Here is a 15,198-nt window from a genome sequence, read left to right as displayed (position 1 = left end):
ACAACAACCTAATACCCCATCAGACACCTATTAATATTATAAATTAATATTATAAAGTTGCTATATTTTGATACCTATTATGAACTTGCCAACTATCGGCATCTCGCGCCTCTAGCCCGCCACGCACCTACATCACGCGCCTTAGCCTCCAATACTAACACCACCACCGAACGTAGCTACTCATCCACTCTGTGGCAAGCACGAGCTTTTCTGGTAATGAAGTTGTTGACGAGCCTGAGATCCTCTTACGCGCAACCAATGACAACCTGAAGCTCATCCTCTGCTCCACTCCACCGCACCGTGGCTCATGAGCTAAATAAATATGATGGCTTGAGCTAAAAGTAGCTCGTTAGGATAAAAACCTAGACGAGCGAGCTAGCCTGATATCCACCCTAAGTATGCGTATGTGTAACCTGTTTACTCCCCCTATCCAAGTGACTACTCCATCCGTAAAAAAAAAACTAGGATTGGATTTGAAAACATATAGTACAACGAATCTGAACATAGATGATGTAAAATCCAATCTAGGTTATTTTTTTTTTGACAAAAATAGTATTTCTTTTTCACCAAGATAAAAAAAGAATTAACTCATCCACCATGCGATAAAATCAATGAATTATATACATGCATGCAATTAATAAGTATTAAAATGACTATTTAGATTCCGGTCAATTATTTAATCTATGGTTAATTGGATTCATGTCATTATTAATTTGTTTGTTTTGAAAATTATGAACAGTGCCATTACAAATCTTTTAAAATCGGAAATATGCTACTACTTACCCTTTTTCTGCACTAAAACATCCTTTTGATAAAATTGCCCCTTATCTTGTACCTTAGTCCCCTACCCTCTCACTCTCTCCCCTCTCTCCCATCCAGGTGCTGAACCATTAGTGGCCATGGTGCTTGCCCGTTGATGAGACTAGCGACAGCGGAAGGGAGAAGCAGCAGCCTGACGGCTAGATCCGGCGCACCGCGTCTCCTCTTAGCACTCGAGCTCGACAAACTCACCCTCAAGTATGCGTCGAGATTGAGTCATGCCTGTCGCCGCCCTAAACCACCCCACCCCAGTCTGCACCCCTTGTATCCCAACCTATTCGCCGTCGCATTGCGCTACTGCCACCACCCTCCTCCGTGTTCTCATCCACTCGAACATCTCCACCAAATCCTTCTTCATTCACGAGGTGTTGTTCCTAGAGCCCGTCCTTGAGACTTCCCACTTCTTGTGTGCGGCAGCCACGACGACTGCATCCGTCGCCCATGCCATGGACGTTCTCGGCTTCTTGAACCTAGTGAAGATGATAAACAAGAGAGACAAAAGGAAGAAGAAAGGGGCAATTTAGAAAATATACTGAAAGAGTAAGTAATAGCATATTTCCAATTTCAACAAATCTATAATGGCACTGTTACAATAAGATGAATAGTAATAGTATTTTTTAAAACAGAAAAAATTATAATAATATGATCTGTTTAACCCAATTTAGCACTTAGAGATTACAACTGTGCCTAACTTATTTAAAAAATCAGAAAATAAAATATACCCAACTTTTGTTCAGCTATTTTAAAGATTGATCTGATTTTAGAAATAGCCACGTTCCCAACGAGGCCATTCTAACTCCTTTATTTAATTTTCCCAACGCGTGAAGTACAGTGCCCCAGTGGCCCAGTTCCAGAAACAAAAAAGGCAACAAAAAAAAAAGAAGAAAAAAACCCAGATGCATGCACCTAGCCACCGTACCCCCCACCCCCACCAACACCATTCATGGTGCGTGCACCCACCCCCACACCCACACCCATCAAACAGGTTCATCGCATCCGGCCCAGCCCCGCGTCCGTGCCGTGCATGCACCTTGCCGCCACCCACATCCGCACCGCGACGCCCCCTCGTCTCCCCCAAGAGCCGCGCGCCTCGCGGCGCCGCGCCGCACTCCACCCCTCTAAAGTCCATCTCCCTCTACCCCCTCCTCCCCCTTCTTCTGTTCGTTCCGTTCCCCCCTCCACTTTCCCCATCTCCGACACCTCTCTCCTCTCCGATTTACTCCTCTCCTTTTTGCCCTATCGCCTTGGCGATAGGGTTCCGCTTCGCTGCTGCAGCAGCGGCGTTTCGCCTGTAAATGCTTCTTGTTGTTGTTGGGGGGAGGGGTCTCTTTTAGGTGATTGTTCTTGTTCTTCTTCTTCGACATGGTGGCTTTCTATGGACTCGGAGGTGAGCTTTCTTGTTGTTGTTGTTGTTGATTTGTGTTTCGGTTTGAGGTGTTTGTCTAATGGTGGTTTCTTGATTCTTGATTTTTGTTCAGATGTAGGTGGTTTGAGGTGTTTGTCTAATGGTGGTTTCTTGATTCTTGATTTTTTGTTCAGATGGAGGGTGTCTCGTGTCGGCGCCGGCGGAGCTGGCCGGGATGTTCTGCCGCGGCGGCGTGGTGGTGCAGCAGCAGCAGAGGAAGCGGTCGCTGGTGGCCGCGTCGGCGGTCGCGGCGGCGGACTGCGTCGTGAGGGCGGCGAAGAGGCAGAGGCAGAGGCAGCAGCGGCAGCCGCCGTCGCTCGACGCGCTCCCCGACGAGTGCCTCTTCGAGGTCCTCCGCCGCCTCCCCGGCGGCCGCGAGCGCGGCGCCTCCGCCTGCGTCTCCCGCCGCTGGCTCGCCCTCCTCTGCAGCATCCGGGCTTCCGAGCTCAACCAGGCCACCGCTGCTGCCGCCGCGGCGGCGCCGCCCTCCCTTCCCGACCTCAACGAGGAGTTCGTCATGGAGGAGGACGACGAGGAGGAGAAGGAGTCGTCTCCCGTGGTGGATCCGTGCGTCGAGAGGGTCCTCGAGGGCAAGGAGGCCACCGACGTCCGCCTCGCCGCCATGGCCGTCGTCGCCGGCTCCCGCCGCGGGCTGGAGAAGCTCGCCGTCCGCGGGAGCCACCCGACGCGCGGCGTCACCGACCGGGGCCTCCTCGCCGTCGCCCGCGGCAGCCCCAACCTCTGCTCGCTCGCGCTGTGGGATGTCCCGCTCGTCACCGACGCCGGCCTCGCCGAGATCGCCGCCGGTTGCCCCTCGCTGGAGCGCCTGGACATCACCCGTTGCCCGCTCATCACAGACAAGGGCCTCGCCGCCGTCGCGCACGGCTGCCCCAACCTGCTGTCTCTCACTGTCGAGTCGTGCTCCGGTGTTGGCAACGATGGCCTCAGGGCAATTGGCCGATCTTGCTCCAAGATTCAGGCATTGAACATCAAGAATTGCACGCGGATCGGCGACCAGGGCATCTCCAGCCTCGTGTGCTCCGCGACCGCCTCGCTGACCAAGATCAGGCTGCAGGGTTTGAACATCACTGATGCTTCGCTCGCCGTGATCGGGTACTACGGGAAGGCTGTCACGGATCTCACCCTTGTCCGCCTCCCGGTGGTCGCGGAGAGAGGGTTTTGGGTGATGGCCAATGCTGCCGGCCTGCAGAATCTGAGGTGCATGAGTGTCACCTCTTGCCCTGGGGTCACCAATCTCGCGCTTGCTGCTATCGCCAAGTTCTGCCCGAGCTTGAGGCAGCTTTCCTTCAGGAAGTGTGGACACATGACGGATGCCGGTCTCAAGGCTTTCACGGAATCGGCGAGGTTGTTGGAGAGCTTGCAGCTTGAAGAGTGCAATGGGGTTACTCTTGTTGGTATTCTTGATTTCCTCGTCAACTGCGGTCCGAAGTTCAGGTCCCTCTCTTTGGTGAAGTGCATGGGTATCAAGGACATCTGCTCTACGCCTGCGCAGCTTCCTCTGTGCAAATCGCTTCAATTCCTGACCATCAAGGACTGCCCGGATTTCACTGATGCAAGCTTGGCTGTGGTGGGGATGGTTTGCCCTTACTTGGAGCAGGTTGATTTGAGTGGTCTCCGTGAGGTCACTGACCGTGGGCTTCTTCCACTGATCAACTCTTCCGAGGGTGGTCTAGTCAAGGTCGATTTGAGTGGTTGCAAGAACATCACAGATGCAGCTGTTTCTACCCTGGTGAAGGGGCATGGAAAATCTCTGAAGCAAGTTAGTCTTGAGGGCTGCAGCAAGATAACCGATGCTAGCCTCTTTGCCATCTCCGAGAATTGCACTGAGCTTGCTGAGCTCGATCTGTCCAAGTGCATGGTCAGTGACAATGGTGTTGCTACCCTGGCATCAGCAAAGCACCTCAAGCTTCGTGTCCTGTCACTGTCTGGTTGCTCGAAGGTTACTCCGAAGAGCGTGTCATTCTTGGGCAACATGGGGCAGTCTTTGGAGGGTCTCAATCTTCAGTTCTGCAACATGATTGGTAACCACAACATTGCATCGCTGGAGAAGCAGCTCTGGTGGTGCGACATTCTCGCATAGGCAGACAAGATGGTTCATTGCTGGAGGGTGTCACCTGTGCTTGGGTGAGGCACCTCCAGATGCAGATATACGTCCTTAGAGGTAGCGCAACCAGTCAATCGCTGTGCTAGTCATGTTTTCGGCTAGTGCATGAGTCATGGTGGGTTCTGGATTTGTTCGAGGACCGGTTGTTTCCGAGGGGTGCTTTCCGCCAAGTGCTCGTTTTTTCACAGACTGCCTCAAGAGGCAATCTGTTTTTTGAGCCTTCGGCTGCCATTGCTGGCATTCTGCCCCCTCTACCCAGACATTGGTCCTTGCCGCTATAGTCACAACACCATGATGGTTTTTTAGGTTGCCGTAGTGTCCCTTGTCCTTTTTTCTTTACTGCTTGCTTCCTAGTCATGAAGTTGCAGGCACCGGCATCGGCACAGGGGGGCTGTCATGGAGTTCCGCAGCTCAACTGCCGGTGTCACCAGTAGTCGGCAGCGCCGGTGTTCCAGGCTGCCGACGACGCTGGAGTGCCTGCAGACTTACCCTGTGTGTATGGTTACTGAGTCTGTTGGTGTCTTGAGGTCATGTGTGATGATGTTTTCGGTAGTGTGTAAGGGTCATAGAGGGTTGATTTTTTGTTACAGGTACTCTTGGGAATGCCTGGTGTTGGGGGATCTGGCCATTGCAAGGCGCATACTAGAGCCTTGTCATGACAGCCTTGTATGGTTGTTTTTTCACCAGATCCCTGTTTTTACCGGCATATTGTTGAGGACTGTAATCTTTGCAACCTTCTCAGAATAAATTAAGTATGTGTTTATGTGAAAAATCATGTGCCTTGGAATTTCGGTTGATTATGTATGTCTCTGCTAATGCCTTGGTGATCTATCTATTTATCTTATGAGGCAAAAAGGGTGTATGAACTGCTCGTTTGCTGTGTGGATTTACCTTGTCTTTCCTGCATCAGGCGAAGTAATTATGTTTTTTGTTTGGAGGATGAGCGTCTCTTCAAAGTATACAGCTACATGTATATGCAAAATGAGAGTGCAAGCTTCTCTTAACTGATACTAGTAGTCAAAGTGTGATTTAAGTCCTATGCCGTTTCGCCATCTTGTATGTTAGAAATGTGAGCTACAGCTTTGTTACTGAAAGGAATCAAAGCTGTTATCTTACCTTTAATACAACATCTTGATAGTTTTTCTTTTGCCATCTTTGGCTAATTCCATGTTTGGTTCTAACATTTTGAAAGAGCAACAGAATTCCATAATGGCTAGCTAGCTAGAGACTTGGCCAACTTTCGAGCATTTGAACCATCGGTCACAACTGCAAGGACATTTTTAGTGCTTCAGTTGACATGTCTTAACCACATTGTTGGCAGGTTGTCAGGCTTAACTGAATCCATGATAAAAATGGTTCATTAAAAAAAATCTGGTTTACTAATACATTATTAGTCAATCTATAGCATCACCTGACTTCTTCCATCCGTCATAGTAGAACGAATCGCCTGTCGGAATGAGACTGACTCTGCCTAAGCCGTCAAGTAGCACCTCAAACTGGACTTGGAACATTTCAAATCAATCACAAAAAATTCAGAATTTTCCTCTAATATTCTGGGGCTCAGGACATTGCAACAAAATTCTCACTGATTGATTATACATAACAGTGAAGCAGGGCACTTACAGCAAAGGAGTAAATAGACACAGCGAAGGACAACTGGAGCCTCACTTGCGATATATGAACAAAAGCCATCGCAACAACGCAATACACAGGAAGAAGAGGTAGGGTTCGTCACAAAAAAAAAAAAGAAAAAGAAAAAAGAAATACTGGCAACTAGTTACTACTCAAACAGTTAAAGCACAATATGGGGGCAAAGCTTCAGCACACCATCCATCACGGACCAAAAGGATTTGACCACCGGGCTCTTCGATCTTCTCTAGGCGATTATCTGTTCGTCGAGTTCTTGCCCACCTGTTGCAATCCTGTCTTGGATCGACTCGGAAATGCTGGTGTTCGACTCAGTTTCTTGTTGATTTGGTGTCGTCGACCCTGATTCCTGAATGTTACCTGTGCTCAGTTCAGTGTTCTTCAGATGACTTGAATCAAATGGACCCGTTTCCTCCGATGGCAATTTGGGGAGTGACTTCCTCTGGGGCTTCACAGCATTTGATGGGTTTGCTTTCTTTACACCGTTTTGAGAAACCTTTTCGTCGAGGCTCAGACGGACCGGACGTCCTGGGGGAGTGACAGTTTCCTTGGTCTCTCCCGCAGATTTGTTCTTGGAGCGACCGAGCTTTGGTGATCTAGCTCTCGTGGGAGGGATCTACAGCAAGTAAGAAATAACAGCAGATGGTATGTGTTATCCCATCAAAGGACACCTTTCATCATTATAACCAGATCTCCCAGCTACCGTATTTGACCTAATAAATATATAGGTACGAGGTATTCCTTAGCATGCATTCCACCCTCAAAGGTCAATCTACATAATGGCACCTCACACTAGATGTATCAGCTACAACTACCAATTTAACCCATCACACATCAGGAAACATCAAAACAGTAAGCAAATATTCAAGTTCTGTGCAAACAGAAAAAAAAATGCATCCCACATTTCCAGAAATACATTTGAAGACAAATTAACAAAATCTCTTCCAATTAGTTTAACCTTATAGCTGCTGGTTTCTGCAAGTTTTTACTGCACAAAAGTCCATTAACTGGGTCCCTGTCCCTGTCTAATCAAGGCTATCCCATGCAGTGCTTGATTAGTATTATGGAACAGCATAATCACTAAATCGCAGGAAATCCCAGTACATCCAAACTGAGCATGGTAACAATATAGTTGAACCGCGCCAAATAAATATAGTCAAAGTTCCAAATTTTGTGTGTCATGATAGAAACATGCACTCGCTCTTCACAGATAAGCAATGGCAGAACAGACAGGATGAGGCATCTAAACAGCTAGTGAGGTACTTTGCAACAAGTATCAAGTCTAATGTCTAAGGCGATGAGTAAATAGGCCACTATTTGTTTTTTGGCTTGACTAGAGTCTAGAGAGCTCCTATAGTTGTGAGATATGATGACTACATAAGAGAGCTCTAGTAGGTTGTTGCAAACTGTCCAACGCTTGCTCACTCTTAGATCTGAAGTAAAAAGGAAGAATGCTAGCCTTGAGTTGTGGTCTCTGAATACCTTTTTCAACTCCACCTTTGGAGGAGTTGGTTCCTGGTAGAAGCTGGGCATTGGTGTTGCCTTGAAGTTCAAACTCTTCCTAAGCATTTTGAGTTCAGCTTCTTCAGTCTCCTGTGCAATATAAAGAAACTAATATTAGCAGGCAACACATGCAATGCAAGATGGGGTAACATTTCCAAGAAAAGTAAAACAATATTACCTTTGATTTTGCTTGCAAATTGCTTATTTCCATTTCTCTGGCATGAATCTTCTCCTCGAGCTTTGAATAGAACTATTTGATTGCAGACTTGAGTAAGAAACAGTTGCATATTTTCCAAAAGATGACCAGGAACAGGAAGTAATTGAACACAAATTACCTCCTTCCTTTTTTCAGCTCTCTCATCACACTTGAAAGAGAACCCGTAGGCAGGAGTGCCTCCAGCCTTTCGTGATTCAGGATTTGACTCATCATCCTTTTTGACAGAAGAATTCTGGCCTAATGGCTTTTGTGTTTTCCTTTTCTCCCTGGATTTATGTGGTTTGAGTATAAAAGCATAAGTTACTTTTGGAGTATTCATCTATACTAGAGCAATGGAGTCTGAACTGCAACTGCGAGAATATTTCTCTAGGATTGTTATATATGTAAAATAATACAGATTCACGTCAGCTCTAAATTTAGCATTTAACACTGAGTCAGTGAAGCATCATATTTCAATGCTCAAGGTTGAGCATGTCCATATAAGGTATAAGGCATTCAGAAGCTGATAATGCATAAAGCAATTTCTGATACTGAAGTGAAGGTACTGCTTGCAGTAGATTGGTAAATGATGAGAAGGATATTGAGGAACAATTTTATTGTCCTAGGTACAGGAAACATAGTGTTAATCCCACTGAATGGAGAATGAGCAAGTTTTAATCCTTTTATTTTGCAGTATGATGCCCCCCCCCCCCCCACCCCCCCAAAAAAAACCAAGAATTCTGAAATGGTACTCCCGAATATTTGCATTTTAAATTCATAATTAATCAAACTTAGCAACACAACCTATTAGCCTCTGAAGGTGTGCTGATTAGAACTTAGATTAGGCACTACATGCTTAAACATACAAGAATACACAGGCAGGAAAAGAACTGCATACTTTGAGTCCTCGAGAGATGTCTCCTTAGTACTGGAGCGAGGCTCTTGCTTCTCAGCTTTCTGATAAAACCATTGAGAAACAGATTATTTGATACCCAACTGGATTGAATATAATATTGATTACATAAGTAGAAAGAAAGTCTAGCACAATGGAGAACTTACATTCCTATCAACACTGGAGTCACCATTGGTCTTTGATCCAGTACTTGAATCTGCATGAGAGACTCGAGCAACCGGTGCTTTAGAAAGAGTGGAACTAGGAGTGCTTCTCCTAGCTTGACCCTCGCCTCCACTCTTCGGGCTCCTAGACTTTACAACCTTAGGACCATGACTTTGGGTTGCCTAGCATCACATCATACAGAAACAACAATGAGCACAAAAGCGTCGCTAAACGATCATAGAACACTACCACAAAACTCACCTTGGCAGGGCGAGGCTTCTTGCCATCAAGATGCGAGGTGGATTCCCCGCTGGCCTCTTCGGGCGGGTTGATCACATCGCTCTCCCCGGAATGGTCACCATTGGCTTGCACCTCATGTGCTTCCTCATGCTCCTCCATGCTATCAGGCAATGCAGGCTTTCCATTGACCTCTTTCTCTATACCCGGCGCACCCACAGCATCGGCAATGGTACCGTCCATCTCACCAATCTTCACCTCGTCCCCAATTCATCAGAAACTCACTGAATCCCTGATGCAGGGATGCACCTAAAGCGGGGGCATCCTTATGGCAACAACCAACTTAGTACTACTACACCGGCAGAAAACAATTCGCAGTAAAACTGAACAGATTTAGGCTAAACTGCACAGAAGAACACAAAAATGCGGTAACCAAACTCTCGAAACAATCCAAGCAGGTCAGTGTCGATCACCAACTAAAACAAATCAACCCCCCAAGTGAGCACGGATCTGATCTCCCCTCTACCCCGCCTCGACAACACGGACGAGGAGGACCGCGACTACGTTCTTGGAGACGAAAAGGGCAAAACAAAATCCAAGAACCGTAAACGCGGTCGGATCTAGGCCAAGAAACAGTTTCCAAGAAATGCCAGTGACAGGCGCCGCCGACTTGGCCCACACAAGAGAGCGCAGGGAGGCGAGAGAGAGAGAGGTAGAGATGGCGGTCTTTACCTCGCCGGAGCGGCGGCGGCGGTCGCGGGAGGGGGGAGGACGCCCTGCGGGAGGAGGAGGAGGAGGGGAGACAGCGGGGTGGTGGAGGGGGGGTGGTGCTGTGTTTGGGCTGGAGGTGGTTAACTCGTTTCTATTTTTCCAATCTTGTCTCTGCACTGTGCAACTATTTTGTGTGTGTGTTTCTCTCTCTCTCTCTCTACTGTTTTGTTTTGTTTTTGTCCCCTCTGGTTTTAGTTATTAGCCATTTTTTCAGATCCGGTGTTATTAAATTTCCAGTGGTTCATTCAAGCATTATTCATTTTCATATAGTGGATTAGAGTTTTCTCTTTTTTTTTCCAAATTATGATTTAGGAGGGTGTTGTGATACTAGGGGCATATAATAACGAGACAGTGAACTATTTTCACTCTTAGGATGTGCCACCCTTATGATTGTTTATATTTATTTATTTTTATTTATCAGTGAAACCATGTAAAATGTCCTTTTGCCCCTCCCTTTCATCTCTCCTATCTCTTTGAGTTAGGCGGTGATGGAGGTGGGCTTTGATGGTATGGGAGAAAACAGAGAAGATAGGCGCATGGGTGACCAGAGGAAATGGATCCCTAGCCTTTCCCGCAAGCCTATTGCTAGTCCTGAGCTCCAGCTTTGCCGTTATTGATCACTCTCCGAGGCATATGATATCGAGAAATCACGTCACAGGCGTTGTGTTGCTCTATATCCTCGCCACCCTCTTCATTCTTGCGAGGGCCGCCAAGGCACGTTCACAGTGGTTGCGAGCTCGTAAAAGCCAACATACATACGTTGATAGTGGTAGCGACGTGAGCAAGAGGAGGCGAGCGAGACGTGCCACAATAGATGGGCTCGAGGACTTCATGATGGGCATCCTCATGCCAATATCCACCGTGGTAGTAAGGGCTATGGACCACTTGTGACCATGGCCACAACCACGCCGCCGATTAGGACATTTGTTTTATTCAATTATTTATTTTTTATGATATGTTTTGCCACTAAAAAAATTTTAAGTATGATTTATACTTGTTGACGAAAAAAATTGAACACACCGGCCTGAGAGATCTGCTTAGCTCCTGTGCAGGTCCAAAAATTGATGAGATGCGGGCGTGCCAGTCAGTTTGATCCTGCAACTGACAAGATATGCAAATAGCAGATCAAAACAGCCGATCGGCTGACAAGCCGATGGAGTAGTTCCAGCCGATAGCCGATAACAGCCGATGCCGATACCAGCCGATAGCGATAGGGTTTAAGCAATCGGCTATATATCTAATGTAGATAATGATATAAAGACAATTGGCTGATGATGATATAATAAAATAACAATATAGTCCTGTATAAACCAATCGGCTAGCAATGATATGATAAATAAGCATCGATCCGAGGGTTAAAGCACACATCGGCTGGAGGTCCGATATCATGAAATCCACAAAATTAGATTAAACAGTGAAACCTTTGTTGTCATCGGCTAAATCCAACTTATATGTATATGCAATCATTATAAGCCGATGCAACATCCAGATAACTCACCGGCTGAAACCCCGATGAAACCCTTATTGGCAATCAAGAAGCAGGCTAGAGATTATGGTTCTAAGCACGACTTAGTCGATCAAACTTAACTGATGCAGCACTAGGTATGAAAATAAACATAATACCTAGACAATCAAGCCGTTGACTGAGTTTTCAGGGTGATAGATGTCTAAGCTAATCTAATCTAGCAACGCGATTTAGCCGATACCGGCAGAAACCCTAAAACGAGAAGCAGTCGATAGAGCTAAATTGACATACTAAGACTAGATTAACAGAGACATATGATAAATAGGTAGGTAAATATATCATCCAAACCAGAGCAATCCAAGAGGTCGAATGTACTGATGCAGCCTTGAACGACGCCGACGTAGACGATACAATTGCCTGGACCGGCGGAACATTGGACTTATCCCTTCGCCGGAGATCGAAGACGATGCAGCCCCGCGTCGGGTGCCAAGTCCCACCGGAACGTAAAAACAAAAGTAGAAGTAAAAAAAGGGTGGTGATGCGCCGAATTGTATTGATCATGAAGATAGATTACAATGACCCCGGGTATACATATTTATACCCATAGGTTGATACAAGTCCTTGTCGGACAAGAAAGAAACCTTCCTAAAGATAAAAGGAAAAGATAAAGTCCTTATAGGACATTAAACACACTTTCCTAAAGATAAAAGGAAACTAACAAACTATTCCTAATTAATAGATAAACTGCCATGCCGCATCCTCTTTAAACTCGGTCACTTAGGGATAAGCTTCCTTTAGTAGATTGATTTCCTTAACCGAATATAGGAGGAATCCGACTATTGACGACTTGATAACTCCCATCGGCTGATTCCGAGATGCTGTAGCCGATAATGATTCTAAGCCGATGACGTCTTTGCCGATTACCAAATTTTACTGTTAACAATACTTTAGCAAGTTTATATTAAATTTTCTGAGCAAGATGAATATTCCAATACTAGATTAAAAATTAACAGCGTTCCGTATTAAAAACCGGAGATAGTATTACTTGGATTTAAGGTGGAATTGGGGCCTTAACGCCACGGGCGAGAGATGGATGGAGTCATGGTCCCATGGAGCCGAGAAGAGGAGGAGAAGCCGAAAGGAAAAAGTACACCGAAGGTCCCTCAACTTGTCACCGAGTTTTGAAAACACCCCCCAACCGTACAACCAGATATTCGGGGTCCCTTAACTAATTAAAACCAGTCAAAATAGGTCCTTTGATGGTTTTGACTTTGGTTTTGGCTTACGTGGCGGTTGAGTCAGCGTGGGACCCACGTGGGCTCCATATGTCAGTGTGGCCACGTAAGCCTCCCCCTCTTTCCCCTCCTTTCCCTTCTCCCCCCTCTCTCTCTCTCTCTATCTCTCTCTCTCTTCTCTTCTCTTCTTTGGGCAAGCCGGCTGGCGGCGGTGGCCGGTCGCGAATGGCGTCGGCGATGCTGCGTCGCCGCCGTCAGCGAAGTGGCCCCGCGCGAGCGGGCGCCGCGGTGTTGGGCGCGGAGGTGGAGGCGAGGCCGTCTCGCGTCGTTTAAGTCCCCGTCTCGGGCGGCGAGGAAGGCGAGGACGAGGTTGACGTCGACCGCCGCGGGGTGGCGCGTGCCTCTCGGAGTCGTTCACCGCTCGGCACCGGCTTCATCGACAACCCGCTCAGCACCGGCTTCAGCACCGCGCCGTCCCTCGCTGCCATCCCCACCAATCAGTCCGTCGGCCGGGTGTCGTAGTGCAGGCGGCGACGGGGAAAGAGAAGGCAGGCGGCGGCCGGTGCGCGAGAGGGCGGCGGTGGTGGGGAGGAAGGGGACAGCTATCGTTGCACGATATTTTTCTGGTGTTGGATCTGCTGGAAGACTCATGCGAGTCATTAGTTGACAGCATCGTTGCAGAGAATGCAAAGCGTTTCTGCTTGCTCTGAATGAAGCTATCTGGAGGCAATGTAAGCATCATTTTTCCATGTAACCATGTTCAGTATCTATCTATGCCATTTGATTGCGATTCAGATAACCAGAAAACACTCACATCAGCATGCATGTACCCATGTTCATACAATGTCAAGCTGGAGACATACTTATATCTTTCATGTACACCATGATTTACACTGTAATAAAATCACCCACAGCCGTGCCAGTGGCGGTGGCGAGGACCTGCTCCCGCGCTTCTTGTGCAGCACATGGTGGGTGCACCTCGACGACGGCGAGGCCGGTGGCTCCGGCAGCGTTCTGCGTCCACGTGACCCGGATGAGAAGCTCCTTCCCGAAGTGCAGCGAGGCACCGTACACCGCCGTGGTCGCCGCCTGCAGCTTGCGATCCAGAGCACCGCCGCGCCCAGAGTCACTGGCGGCGGCGGCGGCGATGCCGACCGAGCTGTCGCCGAAGCACAACGACTCCCGCGTCGCCTCCGGCTTTGGTTTTTCTTCCGGAGAGATTAGCTGCTGCTTGCTGTTGCTGCTGCAATAAAAGAGAGTTGACGTGGCACGCTGACATGTGGGGTCCACGTGGGTTCTACGCTGACTCAGCCGCCACGTAGGCTAAAACCGGGGTCAAAACCACCGAGAGAACTAAAGCGAACGGTTTTGTTAGTAAGGGTCGTCCGGTATTTTTGCGGTTCGAGGACGATTTTGTATGTCGATGACAAGTTGAGAGACCTTGGGTGTACTTTTTCCAAGCCGAAATGATGCGGGCCTTTTGGCTCTTTTCTGGGCCCAGCTGAGGCCTAGTCCAGGCGACGCGGAGGCCCAGCTTATGCACTGGATCCTTCATATGGGCAGCAAGAATGGAATTTCTGCGGAAAAAGTACAACGAAGGTTCCTCAACTTTTCATCTAGTAAAAAACGTCCTCAAAACGCAAAATCAGATATCCGGCGTTTCTCAACTTACAAAACCGTTCACTTTATATCCTTTTGTGGTTTTGAGTCCGATTTTATTCAACGTGACGGCTGAGTCAGCGTGGACCCTACGTGTCAGGATGCCACGTCATCTCTATCCTCCCTCTCTTCTCTCGCTTCCTCGGTTCCTCTTCTCTCTCTGTCTTCTCTGCCTGGCCAGTCAGCGGGGTGAGATGGGAGAGGAGGAAGGTGTCCCCGCGACGGCGGCCGCCGGCGGCAGCGGGGAAGCACGGCGCGGCAGCCCGGTGGCGGCTAAAGATGGACTCGGGGATAGCAGCGAGGCGGGAACAGCGTGGGCGTCGACGGGGAGGCAGGGCAGAATGCGATGGCGAGCGCCTCAGCGCCCGCGAGAAGGAGAGATCAGGGCTCGTTAGGGTTCTACCTCTTTTGCAGCATTGATCCATCATCCATCGCTGGCAAATGCATCGTGTCACAGTATGTTCCCCGATGACGAGTTGAATCCGGATAGATCAGCCCAGCCGCGCCGCCGCTGACGCCGCCGCCTCCCGGAGCGACACCGGCGCCGCTGCCACCTGTGGCGCCGCCTCTATTGTCGCCGCCTGCGCCGTTGCCACCGCCCCAGAATTGGAGGTTGCCGGGAGGCCCAAGAACTAGTAGTCGACGGGATGTAGTACCATGTAAAATGAGATGAGCCACGAGATTACTCGAGTACAGGTCCTGACCAATAGGGGTGGGTGTTCGGTTAGACCGAAAAATTCGGTCTCGGTCTTCAGTTTTTCGGTCAGTTCGGTCTTTGCAAACTCGGGACCGAATTCCATAAAAAAAAAACTCAGGACTGGCAAATTTGGTCTCGGTTTTTTCGGTCTTGGTCTCGGTCTGACCGAAATTTTTTAAGAGAGTTTGGAACGAAAAAATTTGGAACGCGCGGTGGAGGGCAGAGGCGTCGGCCGCGGCGCGGTGGAGGACGGCGGCGTCGGCTGCGGCGCGGTGGAGGACGGCGGTGTCGGCTGCGGCGCGGTGGAGGACGGCAGCGGCCGCCGCGCGGTGGAGGGCGGAGCCGGAGGCGGCGGCACGGTGGAGGCTGGAGGAGGCAACGG

General features: G+C 48.7%; 2 protein-coding genes across 3 annotated transcripts; one reads left to right on the top strand and one right to left on the bottom strand.

Moving 5' to 3' along the window:
* Positions 1–1,880: 1,880 nt before the first annotated feature.
* LOC127761012 (EIN3-binding F-box protein 1-like) lies at positions 1,881–5,121 on the top strand. The gene is made up of 2 exons (XM_052285217.1): positions 1,881–2,206; positions 2,359–5,121. Exons 1-2 carry the CDS (start codon positions 2,182–2,184, stop codon positions 4,323–4,325), a joined length of 1,992 nt encoding a protein of 663 aa, XP_052141177.1. The 5' UTR covers positions 1,881–2,181; the 3' UTR covers positions 4,326–5,121.
* A 796-nt stretch (positions 5,122–5,917) lies between these two features.
* Positions 5,918–9,875, bottom strand: LOC127761013 (protein WVD2-like 5). Of its 2 annotated transcripts, none has more exons than XM_052285218.1 (8): positions 9,722–9,875; positions 9,014–9,314; positions 8,755–8,934; positions 8,594–8,652; positions 7,835–7,982; positions 7,678–7,749; positions 7,479–7,589; positions 5,918–6,612 (listed from the first exon to the last, which is right to left on the bottom strand). In XM_052285218.1, the coding sequence occupies exons 2-8, from the start codon at positions 9,230–9,232 to the stop codon at positions 6,226–6,228; spliced, it is 1,176 nt and encodes a 391-aa protein (XP_052141178.1). In that variant the 5' UTR covers positions 9,233–9,314; positions 9,722–9,875; the 3' UTR covers positions 5,918–6,225. The 2 variants fall into 2 exon arrangements, with proteins under 2 accessions (XP_052141178.1, XP_052141179.1); XM_052285219.1 differs by having other exon boundaries at positions 9,014–9,298; positions 9,722–9,836.
* Between the last annotated feature and the right edge of the window lie 5,323 nt (positions 9,876–15,198).

The sequence above is a fragment of the Oryza glaberrima genome, chromosome 2 (genome assembly GCF_000147395.1).
Source record: "Oryza glaberrima chromosome 2, OglaRS2, whole genome shotgun sequence".
Taxonomy (NCBI): Eukaryota; Viridiplantae; Streptophyta; class Magnoliopsida; order Poales; family Poaceae; genus Oryza; species Oryza glaberrima.
The sequence above is the reverse complement of the archived record's forward strand: the minus strand, read 5'-3'. Positions and strand labels throughout refer to the sequence as shown.